General features: G+C 45.6%; 1 protein-coding gene across 5 annotated transcripts in view; it reads left to right on the forward strand.

Annotated features, from left to right (window-relative positions):
• Positions 1–24,161, forward strand: part of ANTXRL (ANTXR like) — a 367,823-nt gene that overhangs the window by 335,325 nt on the left and 8,337 nt on the right. For all 5 annotated transcript variants that reach the window (XM_063958514.1, XM_063958515.1, XM_063958516.1 and 2 more), the window contains 2 exons: positions 3,095–3,262; positions 3,349–3,429. In XM_063958514.1, the coding sequence (XP_063814584.1) occupies positions 3,095–3,262; positions 3,349–3,429 (249 nt within the window). The remainder of the gene's footprint in view (positions 1–3,094; positions 3,263–3,348; positions 3,430–24,161) is intronic.

The raw sequence follows: 24,161 nt of genomic DNA on the forward strand, positions 1-24,161 counted from the left end.
GCACTCACGGCAAATAAACAAACAATACTCAGCTCTGTGGCCACAGAGCTGAGTATTGTTTGTTTATTAGTCGTGAGTGCTGCCGAACATTCCGCTATATGTATGTGTGTGTGTTGTATATACATTTCATTGTCTTTTATTATAAATCACACATTTCTTAGCAGTCATTCCCAGGATTAGAACCCATGACCTGTTACACTGAAAGCAGACACTTTACCGATGGAGCAATTTGCTCCTGTACAGGAAGCATGAGAATTCTAACTATATGAAGTTACGTGTAATTGTCAGAGAAGTAACTTCATATAGTTAGAATTCTCATATTTCCTATACAGGAGCAAATAGCTTCTTCAGTACGGTGTCTGCTTCCAGTGTAATAGGTTAAGATTTCTAATCCTGGCTATGACACTTGTAAAATGTGTATATTCAGTATAATAAAAAGGGTGTGATTTGTAAGGTACAGGGACCAATGAGGAAGTCGGCCACTGAAGAGATAGCGGCAGCTGTCAATTAACTTAATTCAATGGTGTCACAGAATGGGAGGAGAGGTGCCCCCCTTCAGAGCAGGAGCCCGGCGGCAGATGACTCCGTTGCCTCCCAGAGTTACGCCTCTGCCTGGATGTCAAGAATGCTTACCTACATGTCCCCATATGGCCTCCTTATCAGGCTTACCTCTGGTTCGCTATACGGGACCACCACTTCCTGTTTCAGGCCTTACCCTTGGGTCTCTCCACAGCTCTGAGAGTATTCACAAAAGCCATTTCGGAGATGATGCTGCAATTGCGCAGCATGGGAGTCAACATAGTCCCCTATTTAGACGATCTACTGGATGTCCTGGAAACATCTGCTACACAGCATCGACTTGACTACTCGCCTGCTTTCGGACCACGGGTAGATCCTAAATTTCCAGAAGTCTCACCTGGAACCGTCACAAAGAATTCAGTTCCTGGGAATGATACTGGACATGGTGTTGCAGAAGGTGTTCTTTCCACTGGACAAGGCCCTGACTATCCAGGCTATGGTCCGCTCGGTGCTCAGACCCTGCAAGGTCTCAGTTCATTTTTGCCTACTGGGCAAGATTGGGTGCCTTATTTTGTAAGAGCCCGTATTTGATTTTTCACGAGGATAGGGCAGATCTCTGGACTCGCCCGCAGTTTTTGCCGAAGGTGGTTTCGGCCTTTCACATTAATCAACCGATAGTGGTTCCGATACTGTCAGATACGTTGGTTGCTCCAAAGTCCTTGGATGTTGTAAAGGCTTTGAGGATTTACGTCAAACGGACAGCTCGTCACAGAAAGTCTGACTCGCTATTTGTCCTTTATGACGCTACAAAAATTGGATGTCCCGCCTCTAAGCAGTTCATTACTCGTTGGCTTAGATTGACCATTCAACAAGCCTGTTCTTCGGCAGCATTGACGCTACCAAGTTCTATCCAGGCCCACTCCACAAGATCGGTGGGTCCTTCCTGGACGGCTGCCCGGGGCATATCGGCCCTACAGTTGTGCCATGCAGCTACCTGGTCAGGGTCGAACACATACGTTAAGTTCTATAGGTTCGGCACCTTGGCCAGCGATGACCTTTAGTTTGGTCAGGCGGCGTTGCAGTAGTCTCAGCACTCTCCCACCTGTTCTGGGCGCTTTGGGACTTCCCATGGTACTAATGTCACCCCAGTATCCACTAGGACGTTAGAGAAAATAGGAATTTAATACCTACCAGTAATTCCTTTTCTCGTAGTCTGTAGTGGATACTGGGCGCCCGCCTCAGTGCTTCGTGTTCCTGGTTGTAAGTGATTTTTGTTGGGTCTGCTGTTGCTGTCCCTGTTCCATGTTTGGTTAGCGTTGCTAGCCTTGTTATAGTTAGCTTGGCTATCCTCTGTTCTGGTTAGCTCTGCTATCTTTTGTTACTGTTGTGTGTTGGTTTGTTACCTCACCGCTATCTTGTGTATATTCCTTCTCTCATGGTATGTCTGTCTCCTCGGGCACAGTTTTCCTACACTGAGTCTGCTAGGAGGGGCATAGGTGGAAGAAGCCTGCACACACTGTTTTCTTAAAGTGCCAGGCTCCAATGGACCCGATCTATACCCCCATGGTACTAAGTACATTCCCACTATCCACTACGGACTACGAGAAAAGGAATTAACAGTAGGCATTAAATTCCTATTTTTTTGTAGTTTAAAATCCCTTTAAAAACACACTCTCTAGATCTTAATAGTTATCATCCTATCAGCAGTATAGCAGTGTATAGTCTGTATTTCCTCATTTTCCTGGCATGTTGTGCACATGTGCCAGCACATAATAGGGCCTTGGAAACATTACCACCTAGTGTTCAGTGCTCAGAGAGGCATCACATGAGCATTTGAGACAGAGAAAAAAAAGTAGGCGTCTATAATTACTGTCTACACTGTTGTTTCCTACTTTCCTTTACTGTACTTCTAATCTAGTTGATCTAGATATAGCCACACAAGTTACTGCAGCGCATTATGAGACGTTACATGGGCCACACAACACAATGAAGGGCCGTAACTTAAAAATAAATTCTTTCATGGAGCATTGAGACAAAATAACAAGTTGCCTCTGATTCAGATGCAGGATGACGCTTAAGGAATATTAGACTTATCCTGCGAGCTCTGTACACACTGTGCTAGTAATAGCTCAGTGTCTATGGGCTTCCAAGGGATCGCTAGGTCAGACCTACAAACATTAAACAGTACACAAGATGCGACCTCTCGATCCCGGCCATTTATAGCAGCATTATAAGTCTAATGCTCCTGCAATGGACCTGCATACACACCTATACAATCATTGGTCTGCTCACCTAATATCGGGCTATAAATAGACACTGGCAGCTTCATTTTTTTGTCTTATTAATTTTGTATTTATTGTTCAGGGGTTTTTTTTTAAACTGTGCTATAAAACAATCAAGAAAACCCCTCTGACCTACAATCGTTTTGACACAGCAGAGACCATGGAAATGCTTTAGGGTATCTACTATATAACAAAAATTTGCATTGAGGACTTCTCAAGTAATGGTTGCAGAACCCATTACAATGTTATTGCTATCTTGGTGAGTGTATGTACTGATGTTATTTTTGTAACAGGTGAGGTGGGGAGGTAAAGGCTCAACAGAAGAGGGAGCAAAGCTAGAGAAACCCAAAAATGCCATTATTAAGCTACCGGAACAGGAGTTTGAGCCCTGGGAGCCGAAACCGAAGAAAAACTCACATCGTCGGGGTCCGCAGGAAAGGAAATGGTACAGCCCAATCAAGGTACAGTACAGATAGGCTAATTGTAATATCTACTTATAATGCCAGGTAGCTATATGAATTCAGCCTGACTTTATGTTGTACTGCAGGGTAAACTGGATGCAATTTGGGCTCTGCTGAGGAGAGGATATGACCAGGTGTCTTTGATGAGGCCGCAGGCAGGAGACAAGGTAAGAGACTGCAGAAGCACCCCGTGATTACACAAAACATATAATATGTTATCAAGTCATCTTATACAAGGTACTATTCAGACATATTTCCAGTGTGTCCACATGTATACAACCATTCAAATGAATAGGTCCATGGAAATTAATGGGGACACTGACATGAATTGAAAAAACTCAGATAATAATAAAGAAATCCTGCAAGGTGGTATCTCCCTAACATTGCTGGGCTGTGTGGTCCAGAATAATAATTAAGAAGATTGGGGCCCCTTTAGTTTCAATCTCCGTATACTTGGCACAAGTCCATAATTCCCCCTGTCCTTTATACCAACACAGTAAAAATAAGGGAATACATATGTTCATATGTACATATTTTATGAAAAAGTTTAATGGGCCCTACACACTGGCCGATTACACTGAAAGATATGAACGATCTCGTTCATTAATGAATGAGATATCGTTTATATCTTTCAGTGTGTATGCACCAATGATGAACGATGCACGGCCCCGTGCTCGTTCATCGTTGGTGCAGGCTCGTTTATGCCTGCAAGCCAATATGGACAATGGGGGTCATTCCGAGTTGTTCGCTCGCTGCTAATTTTAGCAGAATTGCTAATAGGCTAAAATCCGGCAGTTCTGCACATGCGTATGCACAGAAGGGCGCTCGCGCTAAGCAATTTTACACTAAACTATGCTATTTTACTCACAGGCGAATTAAGCTTTTCAGTCTCTCTGTTGATCGGAGAATGATTGACAGGAAGTGGGTGTTTCTGGGAGGTAACTGAGCATTTTCCGGGAGTGTGCTAAAAAACGCAGGCGTGCCAGGATAAAACGCGGGAGTGTCTGGAGAAACGGGGGAGTGGATGGACGAACGCAGGGCGTGTTTGTGACGTCAAACCAGGAACTAAAGGGACTGAGGTGATCGCAGTCCAGGAGTAGGTCTGGAGCTACTCAGAAACTGCAGCAAATTATTTAGTAGCAGTTCTGATAATCTTTTGTTAGCAATTCTGCTAAGCTAAGATACACTCCCAGAGGGCGGCGGCTTTGCCTTTGCATTTCTGCTAAAAGTAGCTAGCGAGCGAACAACTCGGAATGAGGGCCAATATCATCCATATTAGCATGCAGGGCTATGGGCCCTTAACTGGAGGAAAGATTTTGTAAACCCTAAATCACCACCATTAAATTTCTTCAATCTTGGTTCATCATAGTGTATATGGGGGAAAATGTGTAACTTTGAGCAATGATTCATAAGTGCTACCCCTTGTAAATGCTCCTGCCTTTCTGGAGGCTCTCCTTCTCTACCAGCTATTCACAAACAGCCAGTGTCAGGAATAACTTGTGATTGGCTGCTGCGAAAAAGAGAAAGGGCAGAGCAGCCTAGGGCTGATTTTTACTACTGTGTATCAAGCAGATACACTTTCTAAAGCGAATGCTATTGAAATTGTTCATGGCGCAAATAAGTGATTGAGGGGTCTGTTTACTAAGCCTTGGCTGAAGATAAAGTCGCTGGAGAAAAGTACCAGCCAGTTGGCTCCTAACTGCCATGTCTCAGACTGGGTTTGAAAAATGACAGGAGCCAATTGGCTGGTACTTTATCTCCAGCGACTTTATCTCCATTCCAGGCTTAGTAAATAGACCCCTGAGTGTCCGTAAATAGGGTTTAAGCTACTGTACCTACACACTAGCCGATTCTTTGGTCATTCTCGACAGCCTCAGGATTTTTCTTCCATTGGAAGGTACCGACATCAACCTCACACAGTGTATTTTTTTTTATGTAAGTTACTGATTTTCTGCCACACCTCACTGAATTTGCACATATCTGCCCACAAGGAGGATGATAAAATAAGGATAAACTGTAGGAAATCCCCTAACCCTGTCTTACCGCAGCCTAAACCTAACCCTTCACCCCACCGTAGTCTAACCATAACACTCCCCAGTGGTGCCTAAACCTAACTCCCCATTTCCCACAGCCTAAACCTAACCCTTCCCCCTCTTCTGCAGCCTAAACCTAACCCTCCCCCCGCAGCCTAAACCTAACCTATCCCCCCTGTGGCTTACCTCTCCGGTGGGCCGGCAGGCACTAGGTCGGGTTCCCGGCTGTCGGGATGCCGGTGCTGGGATTTTGATCCCATTCGTGATTCCGACGCTGGAATTGCGAGCAGTGACGGGATTTCGATATCGGTGTTTCGACTGTCGGGATCCCAACCATCAGGATCCTGACAGTATCCCAATTTGACAACCCTGCGTCAAGAAGGTATTTTACCAGGTGGATTATTAGATCTACAGTCAATAGGTCTACCACTAATGGTAACATGCATTAGGTCAACAGGGTGAAAAGGTCGACATAGAATAGTTATACAGTAGGAAAGGTCACCAGGGTAAAAATTTTGACAGGGTCAAAAGATCAACATGGAAATGGTCGACACAAAAAAGGTAGACACAATTTCTTTTCGTTATTTAGGGTGTTTTGTCACTTTTCTGTTACAAACAAGCCCCATTAGTGTACCACATCACCAAGCATGGTTCGTTTCGCTTGCCATGCTTCAGCCAAGGTTACTATTCCCAACTGTAGTCCACGTGGATGGTAAAATATGAGAAAGTTGAAAAAAACCAAAAAACTTGTGTCTACCATATGTGTGTCGACCATTTTCATGTTGTCCTTTTTTACCCTGTTGACCTGTTGAACTGTCTACCTTTTACATGTCGACCTTTTGACCCTGAAGACCTAATGCATGTCTACCATTAGCGGTTGAACCATTGACTGTAGACTTTTTAGTGTAGATCTATGGGCCCTCATTCCGAGTTGTTCGCTCGCTAGCTGCTTTTAGCAGCATTGCAAACGCTAAGCCGCCGCCCTCTGGGAGTGTATCTTAGCTTAGCAGAATAGCGAACGAAAGGTTAGCAGTTCTGCTATTAAATATTTTCCTGCAGTTTCTGAGTAGCTCCAGACCTACTCCTAGATTGCGATCACTGCAGACTGTTTGGTTCCTGGTTTGACGTCACAAACACGCCCTGCGTTCAACCAGCCACTACCCGTTTCTCCAGCCACTCCTGCGTTTTAGCCTGACACGCCTGCGTTTTTTAACACACTCCCGGAAAACGGTCAGTTTCCACCCAGAAACACCCACTTCCTGTCAATCACTCACCGATCAGCAGAGCGATTTGAAAGCGTTGCACGCCCCTGTGTAAAATTGCATAGTTTTGTGTGAAATTACTTGGCGCGTGCGCCCTGCGGCCCATACGCATAACTGCCGTATTTTAGCCTGATCGCAATTCTGCTAAAAACTGCAGCGGGTGAACAACTCGGAATGACCCCCATAGTCCGGATACCATTTTTTCCCATATGAGCTTAAATATTCAACTGGCTTGCTGGGAAGAGCTTTCAACTTGATTAACATATGGATATTTCTCTATCGTCCTTGTGGATGCTGGGGTTCCTGAAAGGACCATGGGGAATAGCGGCTCCGCAGGAGACAGGGCACAAAAAGTAAAGCTTTCCGATCAGGTGGTGTGCACTGGCTCCTCCCCCTATGACCCTCCTCCAGACTCCAGTTAGATTTTTGTGCCCGGCCGAGAAGGGTGCAATCTAGGTGGCTCTCCTAAAGAGCTGCTTAGAGAAAGTTTAGCTTAGGTTTTTTATTTTACAGTGAGTCCTGCTGGCAACAGGATCACTGCAACGAGGGACTTAGGGGAGAAGGAGTGAACTCACCTGCGTGCAGGATGGATTGGCTTCTTGGCTACTGGACATCAGCTCCAGAGGGACGATCACAGGTACAGCCTGGATGGTCACCGGAGCCGCGCCGCCGGCCCCCTTGCAGATGCTGAAGTAAGAAGAGGTCCAGAATCGGCGGCTGAAGACTCCTGCAGTCTTCTAAAGGTAGCGCACAGCACTGCAGCTGTGCGCCATTTTCCTCTCAGCACACTTCACACGGCAGTCACTGAGGGTGCAGGGCGCTGGGAGGGGGGCGCCCTGGGAGGCAAAATGAAAACCTTTTTTGGCGAAAAATACCTCACATATAGCCCCCAGAGGCTATATGGAGATATTTAACCCCTGCCAAGATTCACTAAATAGCGGGAGACGAGCCCGCCGAAAAAGGGGCGGGGCCTATCTCCTCAGCACACAGCGCCATTTTCTCTCACAGAAAGCCTGGAGAGAAGGCTCCCAGGCTCTCCCCTGCACTGCACTACAGAAACAGGGTTAAAACAGAGAGGGGGGGCACTGATTTTGGCGATATTGAGATATATATAAAGATGCTATAAGGGAAAACACTTATATAAGGTTGTCCCTATATAATTATAGCGTTTTGGTGTGTGCTGGCAAACTCTCCCTCTGTCTCCCCAAAGGGCTAGTGTGGGTCCTGTCCTCTGTCAGAGCATTCCCGGTGTGTGTGCTGTGTGTCGGTACGTGTGTGTCGACATGTATGAGGACGATGTTGGTGAGGAGGCGGAGAAATTGCCTGTAATGGTGATGTCACTCTCTAGGGAGTCGACACCGGAATGGATGGCTTATTTAGGGAATTACGTGAGAATGTCAACACGCTGCAAGGTCGGTTGACGACGTGAGACGGCCGACAAACTATTAGTACCGGTCCAGGCGTCTCAGAAACACCGTCAGGGGCGTTAAAAACGCCCATTTACCTCAGTCGGTCGACACAGACACAGACACGGACACTGAATCCAGTGTCGACGGTGAATAAACAAACGTATTTCTCATTAGGGCCACACGTTAAGGGCAATGAAGGAGGTGTTGCATATTTCTGATACTACAAGTACCACAAAAAAGGGTATTATGTGGGAGTGAAAAAACTACCTGTAGTTTTTCCTGAATCAGATAAAATAAAATGAAGTGTGTGATGATGCGTGGGGTTACCCCGATAGCAAATATTGGCGTTATACCCTTTCCCGCCAGAAATTAGGGCGCGTTGGGAAACACCCCTTAGGGTGATAAGGCGCTCACACGCTTATCAAGTGGCGTTACCGTCTCCAGATACGGCCGCCCTCAAGGAGCCAGCTGATAGGAAGCTGGAAAGATATCCTAAAAAGTATATACACACATACGGTGGTTATACTGCGACCAGCGATCGCCATCAGCCTGGAGATGCAGTGCTGGGTTGGCTTGGTCGGATTCCCTGACTGAAAATATTTTATTCATATAGAGCATTTAATAGGATGCATTCTATATATATGTACGTGAGATGCGCAGAGGGATATTTGCTCTCTGGCATCAAGATAAGTACGTTGTCCATATCACCCAGAAGATGTCATGGACACGACAGTGGTCAGGTGATACAGATCCCATACGGCACATGGAAGTATTGCCGTATAAAGGGAAGGAGTTAGTTGGGGTCGGTCCATCGGACCTGGGGACCACGGCAACAGCTGGGAAATCCAACCTTTTTACCCCAAGTTACATCTCAGCTGAAAAAGACACCGTCTTTTCAGCCTCAATCCTTCCTTTCCCATGAGGACATGCAGGCAAAAGGCCAGTCATATCTGCCCAGACATAGAGGTAAGGGAAGTAGACTGCAGCAGGCAGCCCCTTCCCAGGAAAAGAAGCCCTCCACCGCGTCTGCCAAGTCCTCAGCATGACGCTGGGGCCATGCAAGCGGACTCAAGGTGGGGGGGTAGTCTCAAGAGTCTCAGCGCGCAGTGGGATCACTCGCAGGTTGACCCCTAGATAGTACAAGTATTATCCCAGGGGTACAGATTGGAGAGTCGAGACATCTTCTCCTCGCAGGTTTCTGAAGTCTGCTTTACCAACGGCTCCCTCCGACAGGGAGGCAGCATTGGAAACAATTCACAAGCTGTATATCCAGCAGGTGATAATCAAAGTACCCCTCCTACAACAAGGAAAAGGGTATTATTTTTCCACACTATATTGTGGTACTGAAGCCAGACGGCTTGGTGAGACATAGTCTAAACTGAAATCTTTGAACACTTACATAAAAGGTTCAAATCGAGATGGAGTCACTCAGAGCAGTGATAGCGAACCGGAAAAAAGGGGACTATATGGTGTCCCTGGACATCAAGGATTACCTCCATGTCCAAATTTGCCCTTCTCAACAAGGGTACCTCTGGTTCGTGGTACAGAACTGTCAATATCAGTTTCAGACGATGCCGTTTGAATTATCCACGGCACCCCGGGCCTTTTACCAAGGTAATGGCCGAAAAGATGTTTCTTCAAAGAAAAAAGGCATCTAAATTATCCCTTACTTGGACGATATCCTGAAAAGGGCAAGTTCCAGAGAACAGTTGGAGGTCGGAAGAGCACTATCTAAAGTAGTTCTACGACAGCACGACTGGATTCTAAATATTCCAAGAATCGCAGCTGTTTTCCGACGATACGTCTGCTGTTCCTAGGAATGATTCTGGGCATAGTCCAGAAAAAGGTGTTCCTCCGGGAGGAAAAAGCCAAGGAGTTATTCGACCTAGTCAGAAACCTCCTAAAACCAGGCCAAGTATCAGTGCATCAATGCACAGGAGTCCTGGGAAAAATGGTGGCTTCTTACGAAGCGATTCCATTCGGCAGATCTCAGGGGATTTGCTGGACGAATGGTCCGGATCGCATTTTCAGATGCATCAGCGGATAATCCTGTCTCCAAGGACAAGGGTGTCTCTTCTGTGGGGGCTGCAGAGTGCTCATCTTTTAGAGGGCAGCACACTCAGCATTCAGGACTGTGTTCTGGGGACCACGGATACCAGCCTGAGAGGCTGGGGAGTAGTCACACAGGGAAAAAATTTCCAAGGAAGTGTGGTCAAGTCTGGAGACTTCTCTCCACATGAATATACTGGAGCTAAGGGCAATTTACAATGCTCTGAGCCTAGGAAGACTCCTGCTTCAAAGTCAACCGGTGCTGATCCAGTAGGACATCATCATGGCGGTCGCCCACGTTATCAGACGGGGCGACACAAGAAGCAGGAGGGCAATGACAGCAAGGATTCTTCGCTGGGCGGAAAATCATGTGATAACACTGTCAGCAGTGTTCATTCCGGGAGTGGGCAACTGGGAAGATTTCCTCAGCATAAATGAATTCCACCCGGAAAAGTGGAAACTTAATCTGGAAGTTTCCACATGATTGTAAACCGTTGGGAAAGACCAAAGGTGGTTATGATGGCGTCCCACCTGAAGCGCCAGGTCAAGAGACACTCAGGCAATAGCTGGGACGCTCTGGTAACACCGTCGGTGTACCAGTCGGTGTATGTGTTCCATCCTCTGCTTTTCATACCCAATGTATTGAAAATGATAGGAAGGAGAGGAGTAAGAACTATACTCGTGGCTCCGGTTTGGCCAAGAAGGACTTGGTTCCCGGAACTTCAAGAGATACTAAGAAGGGTCTTGATTCGGCAAGAACCGTGTCTGTTCCGGGACTTACCGCAGCTGCGTTGACGCCAAGGCGGGTGAACGCCGGATCCTAAGGGAAAGAGGCATTCCGGAAGAGGTCATCCCTACCCTGGTCAGAGCCAGGAAGGAGGTGACCGCACAACATTATCACCACTTAGGTGAAAATATGTGCCAGGGTGTGAGTCCAGGAAGGCTCCACGGAAGAATTTCAACTAGGTTAATTTCTACATTTCCTGCAAACAGGAGTGTCTATGGGTCTCAAATTGGGTCCATTAAGGTTCAAATTTCGGCCTGTTGATTTTCTTCCAGAAAGAAATTGGCTTCAGTTCCTGAAGTCCAGAAGTTGTTAAGGGAGTACTGCATATACAGCCCCTTTGATGTCTCCAGTGGCACTGGGCGATCTCAACGTAGTTTTGGGATTCCAAAAAAAAATCACATTGGTTTAAACAACTCAAATCTGTGGATTTGATATATCTCACATGGAAAATGACCATGCTGTTGGTCCTGGCCTCGGCCAGGCGAGTGTCAGAATTGGCGGCTTTATCTCACAAAGCCATATCTGATTGTCCATTCGGACAGAGCAAAGCTGCGGACTCGTCCCCAGTTTCTCCTTAAGGTGGTGTCAGCGTTTCACCTGAACCAGCTTATTGTGGTACCTGCGGCTACTAGGGACTTGGAGGACTCCAACTTGCTGGATGTTATCAGGGCCCTGAAAATATAGTTTCCAGGTTGGCTGGAGTCAGGAAATCTGACTTGCTGTTTATCCTGTATGCACCCAACAATGCTGGGTGCTTCTGCTTCTAAGCAGTCGATTGCTCGTGGGATTGGTAGCACAATTCAACTTGCACATTCTGTGGCAGGCCTGCCACAGTCTAAATCTGTTAAGGCCCATTCCACAAGGAAGGTGGGCTCATCTTGGGCGGCTGCCCGAGGGGTCTCGGCATTACAACTTTGCCGAGCAGCTACGTGGTCGGGGGAGAACACGTTTGTAAAATTCTACAAATTTGATACCCTGGCAAAAGAGGACCTGGAGTTCTCTCATTCGGTGCTGCAGAGTCATCCGCACTCTCCCGCCCGTTTGGGAGCTTTGGTATAATCCCCATGGTCCTTTCAGGAACCCCAGCATCCACAAGGACGATAGAGAAAATAAGAATTTACTTACCGATAATTCTATTTCTCGGAGTCCGTAGTGGATGCTGGGCGCCCATCCCAAGTGCGGATTATCTGCAATACTTGTACATAGTTATTGCTAACTAAATCGGGTTATTGTTGTTGTGAGCCATCTTTTCAGAGGCTCCGCTGTTATCATACTGTTAACTGGGTTCAGATCACAGGTTGTACAGTGTGATTGGTGTGGCTGGTATGAGTCTTACCCGGGATTCAAAATTCCTCCCTTATTGTGTACGCTCGTCCGGGCACAGTACCTAACTGGAGTCTGGAGGAGGGTCATAGGGGGAGGAGCCAGTGCACACCACCTGATCGGAAAGCTTTACTTTTTGTGCCCTGTCTCCTGCGGAGCCGCTATTCCCCATGGTCCTTTCAGGAACCCCAGCATCCACTACGGACTCCGAGAAATAGAATTATCGGTAAGTAAATTCTTATTTTTTTTTTGCGTGTCTGTGTGCATGCATTTTTTGCTTATTTAAAATATATTCAAGTAGCTCAAAGGTGTTTTATGGTGCATGGGAAAAATAAAGTAATCTAAATGGTCTCCGTAGACAGTAACAGGTTAAAGGCAACTGTGTCATGCTACATGAAACTCTGTAGGGTCTGGTATGCGGTTGCTAGGTCGACCACACTTAGGTCGGCAGTCAATATGTCGACATTCATTCATGGTTCCACATGACAAATGCCGACACATGAATAGGTCAACATGAGTTTTTAACTTTTTTCCCCATTTTTTTAAGTTTTTCATAATTTACAATCCACTTGGACTGTGGGGGTCATTCCGAGTTGATTGCTAGCTGCCGATGTTCGCTGCATAGCGATCATTTAAAAAACATCAAAACTACGCATGCGTATGGGGCGCAATGTGCATGTGCATCATACGAGTACAAAGAGCATCGTTGTTTTGCACTGCTTCTAGCGACTATTCCATTCGCACAGCCGATTGCAAGGAGATTGACAAGAAGTGGGAGTTTATGGATGTCAACTGACCGTTTTCTGGGAGTGTTTGGAAAAACGCAGGAGTGTCCAGGTGTTTGCAGGGTGGGTATCCGACGTCAATTCCGGGACCTTCGACGCTGCAATCATCGCATAGAGTAAGTAACTACAGGGCTGGTCTTGTTCTGCACAAAATGTGTTTGTACCCGATCGGCTGCACAAGCATTCGCACACTTGTGAAGTGAAAATACACTCCCCTGTGGGCGGCGACTATGCGTATGCACGGCTGCTAAAAGTAGCTAGCGAGCGATCAACTCGGAATGAGGGCCCATGATTGGAAATAGTAACCTTATGCCCGAAGCTTGCGAGTCATGCGAGGGGACGCTGTGCAGTAATTGGGGTTCCCATTGATGTTACGGAATAAATGACACCAAAAAAAGACAAAAAACTAATGTTGACCTTTTTCTGTGTCAACCTTTTTCATGTCGACCTTCAGTCCACGACGATATTCATGTCGATATTTTCATGCGTCAACCTAATGCATGTCGACCAAAAGTGGTCGACCTAGTGACTGTCGGCCTAGACGGGGTCGACCCAATGATTCACACCGTAGGGGCCCTAAAAGAGAATATTATATTGCTAGTCACATCTAATTCTCCTGTCCTATCGTGTTGATCTATCAGCTTTTTGCAGGCGTCTCTATGGTAGTCTACTAAGAGGTTTGGTCTGAGAGGGATCCGGTCTTTAGGTCGACAGTAAGTAGGTCGACACTGTCTAGGTCGAACACTATTGGTCGACAGTAAGTAGGTTGACAGGACTCTAGGTCGACAGGACAAAAGGTCAGCATGACAAAAGGTCGACATGAGTTTTTCACTTTTTTTTTCTTCATTTTTTTTACTTTTTCATACTTTACGATCCACGTGGACTACAACTGGGAACGGTAACCTTGCCTGAAGCATGGCGAGCAAAGCAAGCCATGCGAGGAGACACGGTGCACTAATTGGGGTTCCTGGTCACTGTACGGAGAAAACAACACAAAAAAGTAAACAAAACCCATGTCGACATTTTTTTAACGTCGACCTAGTACATGTCGACCTAGAGTCTCTCCTGATCTAGAAACCATATCGGCCTACTTACTGTCGACCAATAGTGGTCGACCTAGACACTGTCGACCTAAGTCTAATCTACCTAACATGCCACACCCGGTCTGTGATTACCTTGCTCGCTGACAGCAATATATTAACGAACATAAAAAAAAAAACCCTAAAACGAAATAAAACAGAAATAAAACATATTGTTCAGTTTATTTCCATAAAACATTTTATATTTATTATATGCTGTGGATCTCCTTAAAACATAATAATGTGCTAGAGCCACTGTGTTGCTGTCTGTGTAGGAGGAGTGGGTGTTGTAATGTCATTTTTACAACTACTGGTGATAAATACGTGTGACACATACTGTTGCCCAGGCTACAGCATCAGGGCACATCAGAGGGGCTTGAGGGAATGTTGACTGCAGATAATGAGCCGTGACAAAGAGGCAAAGAGTCTCCTACACCCAAACAACTGACTGAATGCTGGCATGCTTAACAGCAGAGTGGTACTTGGGTAACAAGTGCCAGAATATTAGTACATACATTAATTTGCATTTATTTTCACCTTTTCCAATGTGGTAGCACCAATTACAATGGAATTAAGGACTCAAAACGTAGAAATCAACTTGATACAGCCACATAGAGATGCTGGGCAGAATATAACTTGTGACATGTGAGAGTGACCTGTTTGCAAGAGATTAATAAATATAACCCTGAGTGTAGTTCAAGTAATTTTGGATGCCACAAAAATGTAAGCATCCCCAGGATGTATAATGGGGTACCGCAGCGGACATTGTAGATACCTGTTGTGGTTCCCCCATTTCCAGTCGCAGTAGCAGCTCCCATAGGTTTCTGTGGGGACTCTATACTGTGAGATTTACCAAGGTCCGGAATGCTATGCATTCCAAATCTTGGCCCAGTAGCTAAAGCCATCCTCAAATGACACTAGCTCTTATAGTTTATGGAATATACACAGCAAAAGTTACCAGGGGGAGGTATCACAGAACAATGGGTGCTCGCACATGTGAGGTCTGTTAACATCACATATGTAGTAGAGATGTGCACCGGAAATTTTTCGGGTTTTGTGTTTTGGTTTTGGATTCGTTTCCGTGGCCGTGTTTTGGATTCGGACGCGTTTTTGCAAAACCTCCCTGAAAATTTTTTGACGGATTCCGGTGTTTTTTTTCAAAACCCCCTCAAAAACAGCTTAAATCATAGAATTTGGGGGGAATTTTGATCCTATAGTATTATTAACCTCAATAACCACAATTTCCACTCATTTCCAGTCTATTCTGAACACCTTACACCTCACAATATTATTTTTAGTCCTAAAATTTGCACCGAGGTCGCTGGATGACTAAGCTAAGCGACCCAAGTGGCCGGCACAAATACCTGGCCCATCTAGGAGTGGCACTGCAGTGTCAGACAGGATGGCACTTAAAAAAATTGGCCCCAAACAGCACATGATGCAAAGAAAAGAGAAAAAGTGGTGCACTGTGGTTGCTGGACGGCTAAGCTAAGCGACACAAACACCTCAACATCACAGGAATTATTTGTTCTAATCAATGGTATTATTGGTCCAAATCACTGGAAGAAAATGACAAAATCACTGGAATTATTCGTTCTAATCAATGGTATTATTGGTCCAAATCACTGGAAGAAAATGACAAAATCACTGGAATTATTTGCCAAGATCACTGTAATTAATAATTATAAATCACTGATATTAATTGGTAAAATCTCGCTATCGCCTGCCTAGTGAAGTGGAATCTAGATGGGATTTTGTACCGGGGACACAATAACTTCATCAATTGTCTTAATCCCACTGCACTAATGGCGGAAAACGGGCACGCGTCTAACAGCGCACTGATTATACTGAGAACTGATTATACTGATTACTGATGATACTACGGAGAACTGACACTGAGCAGCAAGAACAGCACTGGACTACTGTACTGTAGTATACTGGTCACCACAATGCAGCACTGACACTGAGCACAGATATTAAGCACTGATCAGGATACTAGAAGTGACACAGAGCTGCAAGATACAGCAATGGCCTACTTTACTGTACTATAATATACTGGTGGTCACCACAATGCTGCACTGTACTTCTATATAGTGGTCACAACAATGCAGCAGATATTGAGCACTGATCAGCATACTAGAACTGAGTCTGACACGGAGCTGAAAGATACAGCAATGGCCTACTGTACTGTACTATATGTATATTGCTGGTCACCAAAATGCTGCACTGTCCTGCTATATACTGCTCACAACAATGCAGCACAGATATGGAATGGATATTTGCAGTGACACAGAGCTGCAAGATACAGCAATGGCCTACTGTACTGTACTACTATAGTTATATACTGGTGGTCCCCACAATGCAGCACACTGAGCACAGATATTACCAGGTGTATCTCACTCATCGCTCAGTACAGATTACAGGATGTATAATTACCAATTGTATAACACACGTCGCACAGTACAGTATACAGTATGCAGCTCTGGAGGGATCAGTATTTGGCAGGAAGGCGAGGCCTGGTCCTGGCAGCAGAGTGACAGGCGACCGTATAGTAGCAGCCAGCTCCAAATCTGGCAGTGTGTGGAGAGGGAGGGGGTGAGGGAAGGGAACGAGCGCTGGAGTGTCTGAGCGGAGGGCTTGGAAGTTCAGGGGGAGTGAGGCGGGAGCTGCTCTTCAATAGCAGCGTACAGTGGTAGCGACGGAGTCTGACAAAGGAGGGAGGAGGAGGATTGGGGCAACTGGCCGCAGGGGAGCACTGTGCCGCAGCCATCACCTGCAGGGGGAGTGGAGGGAAACACATCCTATCTGCCCCAGATAAGTGACTTCTGATCAGAGCAATTGAGGGTCTGAGTTTTTCTGAAAGGTGGAAAGGAAGGAGTTCTTTTGCATGTAGACTGGAAGGACTACAACAAACTTGGATGTGACTACACTTTTCACCCTAGTTCGGCAGCCCTGCTGCCCTTTAATACACAGATGAATGAAGACTCCATTTGGAAAGGCTGCCGCTCAGCGATCAAGAGCTGATGTTTCTGCACATATGATGAAGAAAAGAACATCTCATAAGAAACATTGAAACAATATGGGACCAAGTAAACCAATCTCCCAGCCAAGGCGAAATATTGTAGGCTGTAGAATACAGCATCGGTGGAAAAAGGGCAGTGGGCCAATAACTCAGTGGAAAGGAACAGTTCTGGATCAAATACCAGTGAATCCCTCCCTCTATCGTATAAAGTATGATGGATTTGATTGTGTCTATGGACTTGAGCTTCACAAGGATGAAAGGGTGTCTGCTCTTGAAGTTCTACCAGACAGAGTTGCCTCATCCCGATTCAGCGATGCCCATTTGGCTGACACAATGATTGGTAAAGCAGTGGAGCATATGTTTGAACCAGAGGATGGTTCCAAGGATGAGTGGCGAGGGATGGTATTAGCACGAGCACCTATTATGAACACATGGTTTTATTATTATATAACCTATGAAAAGGACCCAGTCTTATATATGTATCAACTTTTAGATGACTAAAAATGAAGGAGATCTTCTGATCATGCCAGACTCAAATGATTCCCCTCCAGCTGAAAGAGAACCAGGGGAGGTTGTGGACAGCCTGGTGGGCAAGCAAGTGGAATATGCCAAAGAAGATGGCTCAAAAAGGACTGGCATGGTTATTCATCAAGTTGAAGCTAAACCATCTGTGTACTTCATTAAGTTTGATGACGATTTCCATATTTATGTCTACGATTTTGTGAAGACATCCTAAATGGGAATGTGTACTTTTTTTTTTTTTTTGCCAAACGTAATCTCATGTAAACATTTGTAGGAAGTCGCTGCTTTCTGATTACAGAAATGCTCAGATATTCCTGCGAATCCACAATCCCTTCCCAGAGGAAAAAGAAATTGAGAAGCCGTTGTTTGAGAACGTTTGTTCTCTTTCCCTTACAAACAGGGCCGGTGCAAGGTTTCTTGGCACCCTAGGCAAAACTTCAATCTCCATTCCAGCCCCCCCCCCCCCCCCCCCCCCCAAAAGAAAAGAAGACATTGGCCACCACAGGAATAAATTATAACAAAAACATTTGCCCCTTTCAGGAAAAAAAAAAAAAAAACACTTTGGCCTCCACAGGGTAAAAAAAACACATTGAGGCAGACGCACACATACACTCACAATGACACTCATACTGAGGCAAAGGCGCACACACACACACACACACACACACACACACACACACACATACACTCATACTGAGGCAGAGGCACACACTCATACTGAGGCACACACACACATACTGAAGCAGAGGCACACACACACTCATACTGAGGCAGAGGCACACACTCATACTGAGGCAGAGGCACACACACACTCATACTGAGACACACACACTGACACTCATACTGAGGCAGATACACACACACACACACACACACACACTGAGGCACACACACACTGACACTCATACTGAGGCAGATGCACACACACACACACACACACTGACACAAATACTGAGGCAGATGCACACACACACACATACACACAGGCACACACACACTGACACAAATACTGAGGCAGACACACACTCATACTGAGACACACACACACTGATACTGAGACACACACACACTGATAGTGATACTGAGACACACAAACACTGACACGCATACTGAGGCAGAGGCACACACACTGATACTGAGACACACACACTGACACTCATACTGAGACAGAGGCATACACACACTAATACTGAGACACACACTCACACTCATACTGAGAAACACACACTGACACTCACACTGAGGCAGAGGCACACACACACTGATACTGAGACACACACACTGATACTGAGACACACAAAACACACACTGACACTCATACTGAGAAACACACTGATACTGAGACACACAAACAGACACACACACACTCATACTGAGACACACACTGACACTCTGGGAGTCTGGGACACACTCATATTGGAGGCACACACCCACTACCACAGTAGTTACCTCCAGCTCTGATCACAGGAGCCAGTCTCCCAAAGAGCAGGCAGGCCAGGCAGAGCCACAGACAGACCGCGGGGAGAACTGCCAAAATCGGGGGCGTGGCCTAATCACGGATTATGTGGCCACGCCCCCTTTTAAATAACCCCACAGCACAAAGTAGCAGTCTATGGAGGCGGCTCCGGCCGGCAGAAAAGGGACACGGTGACGGGACCGGCCGAGGGGGAAACCACCTCTCTGCTCCCACTGCATAGCTTCTGCAGAGAGGTGGCGACTTAAAGAAAATCAGTGGTGGATCCCGGGACACTGGGTAGGGTATAGTGGCCTGGAATGGCCAAAAAGCATCAGCTGCCTGTCACTCGATTTAGCAGCGTTGCAGGACTACCCGCAGCGCTGCTACTAGTAGTGTGTCCATGCCGCCGGGTGTCCTGCTGCTGTATTGCATGGGGGCTACAGGGAGGGGGGCTAACCACCAAAATGACAAGGGCTCCTGGCAGCCTCAGCGTGCCGCCCCCTGAGTTCCCTGCGCTCATAGGCAGCTGCCTAAAGCTGCCTAGTGGAAGCGCCGGCCCTGCTTACAAAGGAACAAACCACTTTCCAAGAAGACTGACATTTTTGGGATTATGGAGACATAATGTTTTTGAATATAAATCCTAAAGCAGGTGGTGTATTGCAGCAAAAGAGTGCAAGATACCAGCCATGCAGTTTCTGAAATATTATGACAAAATGTTACTGTATTTCATAAGCACTCATTCCTAACTCCTGCATAGCCCAGTAAAATGTTGCAATGGAAGTATTGACTTGTGCCTTCTGGGAGTCCACTTCTTCACCAAACCCAACCAAATCTCATCCTAACCGTCTGTTCCACGTTCTCTATGTACCCCATCTGTGTCACCCCTGTCTGTCTACCCCTCCCCTTTAGATTGTAAATTCTCACGAGCAGGGCCCTCTTCCCTCATATGCTTATCCTTTGTCTTACTTTAATAATCTTCAACTGTACCACATCCAGCAGTCTTCTGCCACCTGATTCTTATTCCAGTGTCATCTGCTGATGTAACTATGTTTATTTACCCTGTACTTGTACTATACTGTCATCAACTGTAAATTGCTGTTTTCCTGTTTGATTATTTATGTACTCTGTAATTGGGCACCTCGGAACCCTTGTGGCGCCATATAAATAAAGGATAATAATAATAATAATATAGGGTGTATAATCCCTAGGTGTATCTCACACATCGCTCAGTACAGTATATAGGGTGTATAATCCCCAGGTGTATCTCACACATCACACAGTACAGTATATAGGGTGTATAATCCCCAGTTGTATCTCACACATCGCTCAGTACAGATTACAGGATGTATAATCACCAGGTGTATAACACACGTCGCACAGTACAGTATACAGTGTGTATAATCCCCAGGTGTATCTCACACATCACTCAGTACAGTATATAGGGTGTATAATCCCCAGGTGTATCTCACACATCGCTCAGTACAGATTACAGGATGTATAATCACCAGGTGTATAACACACGTCGCACAGTACAGTATACAGGGTGTATAATTAATTACCAGGTGTATCACACACATCGCACAGTACAGTATATAGGGTGTATAATCCCCAGGTGTATCTCACACATCACACAGTACAGTATATAGGGTGTATAATCCCAAGGTGTATCTCACACGTCGCTCAGTACAGTATACAGGGTGTATAATCACCAGGTGTATCACAAACGTTGCACAGTACAGTATACAGGGTGTATAATCCCCAGGTGTATCTCACACATCGCTCAGTACAGATTACAGGATGTATAAAATCACCAGGTGTATAACACATGTCGCACAGTACAGTATACATACCGATCACAACAATGCAGCAGATATTGAGCACTGATCAGGATACTAGAAGTGACACAGAGCTGCAAGATACAGCAATGGCCTACTGTACTGTACTATATGTATACTGCTGGTCACCAAAATGCTGCACTGTCCTACTATATACTGCTCACAATAATGCAGCACAGATATGGATAGTTGACACAGATCTGCAAGATACAGCAATGGCCTAATGTACTGTACTACTATAATTATATACTGGTGGTCCCCACAATGCAGCACAATGAGCACAGATATTTGCAGCACACTGAGCACAGATATGGAGTGTTTTCAGGCAGAGAACGTAGATATTTGCAGCACACTGAGCACAGATATTTGCAGCACACTGAGCACAGATATTTGCAGCACACTGAGCACAGATACAGAGCTTTTCAGGGAGAGAACGCAGCCACGTCCTCTCCGTTCAATCTCCAATGCACGAGTGAAAATGGCGGCGACGCGCAGCTCTTTATATAGAATACGAATCTCGCGAGAATCCAACAGCGGGATGATGACGTTCGGGCGCGTTCGGGTTAACCGAGCAAGGCGGGAAGATCCGAGGCTGCCTCGGACCCGTGTAAAATAGGTGAAGTTCGGGGGGGTTCGGATCTCAACGAACCGAACCCGCTCATCTCTGATATGTAGTGCTGCCAGCCCCCGAAGCAGCAAGTAAAGTGATTGCTATAGTGATCACTTTTATACGTCGCAGGGACAGACTTCTATCGGAGCCCCTGTTCCTGCGTGTCAGTCTTGTTAATGCCTTTGATACATAGGGGCAGTGGTGTAAGTTCACCCCGGTCGCCCGGAGGCAAGATAAATGTTGGTGCCCCCTCCACCCAGATACAATACATATATAAATACACACACACACACACACACACACACACACACACACACACACACACACACACACACACACATATATTATTTAGATATAAATCTATCTTTCTCAATCAGAATTGATTTTTTGGCAAGTATATCAGTACATAATACACAAGGAATTTGTTTCCGATAACCACAGCTCTCAGACAAATACAACACATGATATATATATATATATATATATATATATATATATTTATTTTATAAAGTTTTTGAAATAAAACTGAAACGTTGATGCACATTTAGGCACAGGTTGCCTGTATTTACTCTGAATGCATAAAGTCGTACGAGGGCTGCCAGTACTTCTCTATCCATATATTCCACTGCTGCAAGCGGTAAGGAAGGCACAGAAGCCAATACTATTTCCAAGGATTGAGTGCCGGCAGATACAGAGACATACTATATATATATATATATATATATATATATCAAAATGTCCTGGCACTCCATTTGAAAAAAACAAACAAACCCTGGTGCCTTCTACAGAAACAAAGTAATGGATGGGGCTGGCCATTTATTTGTTTATAGAAATTGTAATGCTGAAAGTCAGTCCGTGATTCCGGTTCTTGTGTCTGGAATCTGAATGAAAAGCCTTTAGGTGCCGCCAGCTCCATATATATATTACCCTGCGGCTTCCTGCAACTTTTTGGATGTTACAGCGTGTGCAAATAATTATATTTTATATATATATATATATATATATATATATATATACATACAGGGCCTAATTCAGTAAGGATAGCAAATTCATGCTGCCAGCCGCCTCTCCCCCTTCAACAAGCAGAGATTGCGAATGCTTCGCAATTTCTGATTGTTAGCAGAAACTGTGGGAGTCTTCTGCAGGCGCATCTTCCTGATCGCGGTGACTGCGTGTAACTTCACGCAGCCACAGTGATCACGCCCCTGACACACCCTGTTCAGCCCCCTCCGCCCCCCACAGCGCTCCGTCTCCTTCCTGGAAACCCATGCCCGTCCCAGTGACCCCACGCAGAAAATGCCAATGCATGCGCAGGATGGGTGCCGCGCATGCGCCCGCATCTTTTTCTCAGAAATTGAGGTTGGATCGCACACTGAGATTCAACCTGACATAGGCCCATACTCTGCAAACAGTCCCGGCACTCCAAAAGCAAAAGAGAGGGTGGAGAATTCCGCTACACCGGTGCTTTGTATAGCTGCCCTAGATTATTTACCACCCCAAGATGTCACCAAACAGCTAAGAAAATACAGAATATACAATACATGTGGGGGATATACAACCCTGGGCGCTTTAGATTGGTACAAAGTTCTTAAATGTGAAGTACATTCCTTTCCAATGAATGCTTCGTATTTCTCTCTTGATCCACTCCGTGCTTGGTTTCCACTCAAAAATGATGAAGTGCATGCAAAAAGAATTTAAACAAAAGAAAAAAATAGTGTAATACAGTTTTATGCACAGTGTTTTATGCGAACATGACTATTACGTGAATAAAGTGATTCGTATTCCATTTTAACAAAATTTGTGCAACTTACCTTAGAAAGGCTATTAGCCGTGATTTATAGATTAAAAGTGATGTATAGGCAATGCGGAGCGTACCACACTCACTATAGGCCAATTATAAAACAAGCTTATAAAGGTATCTTTAGCCGGAAAGGTAGGCGTACGCGTACCCCACTCACAATGTTACTGGAGGTTACTGTATGAAGCACATCAAGGTATCTTTAACATATTTCCCATGTATTTCTTCAAGCTGATCGAATCATAACATCAAACTCGTACATGTATCAAAAAGAAGGGACAAGAAATATCCAATGGGGGTCATTCCGAGTTATTCGCTCGTTATTTTTTTCTCGCAACGGAGCGATTAGTCGCTAATGCGCATGCGCAATGTCCGCAGTGCGACTGCGCCAAGTAAATTTGCTATGCAGTTAGGAATTTAACTCACGGCATTACGAGGTTTTTTCTTCGTTCTGGTGATCGTAATGTGATTGACAGGAAGTGGGTGTTTCTGGGCGGAAACTGGCCGTTTTATGGGTGTGTGCGAAAAAACGCTATCGCTTCTGGGAAAAACGCGGGAGTGGCTGGAGAAACGGAGGAGTGTCTGGCCGAACGCTGGGTGTGTTTGTGACGTCAAACCAGGAACGAAACTGACTGAACTGATCGCAGTTGCCGAGTAAGTGTGGAGCTACTCAGAAACTGCTAAGAAGTGTCTATTCGCAATTTTGCTAATCTTACGTTCGCAATTTTGATAAGCTAAGATTCACTCCCAGTAGGCGGCGGCTTAGCGTGTGCAAAGCTGCTAAAAGCAGCTTGCGAGCGAACAACTCGGAATGAGGGCCAATATGTAGTATAATCCGTCATGGGTGTTTGGAAATAACAATCCAAGATATAACAATGCGCACTTTTTCACAACTACGTGTTACCACTATGAAGGTGTGATATAAACAT

The sequence above is a fragment of the Pseudophryne corroboree genome, chromosome 3 (genome assembly GCF_028390025.1).
Source record: "Pseudophryne corroboree isolate aPseCor3 chromosome 3, aPseCor3.hap2, whole genome shotgun sequence".
Classification (NCBI taxonomy): Eukaryota; Metazoa; Chordata; class Amphibia; order Anura; family Myobatrachidae; genus Pseudophryne; species Pseudophryne corroboree.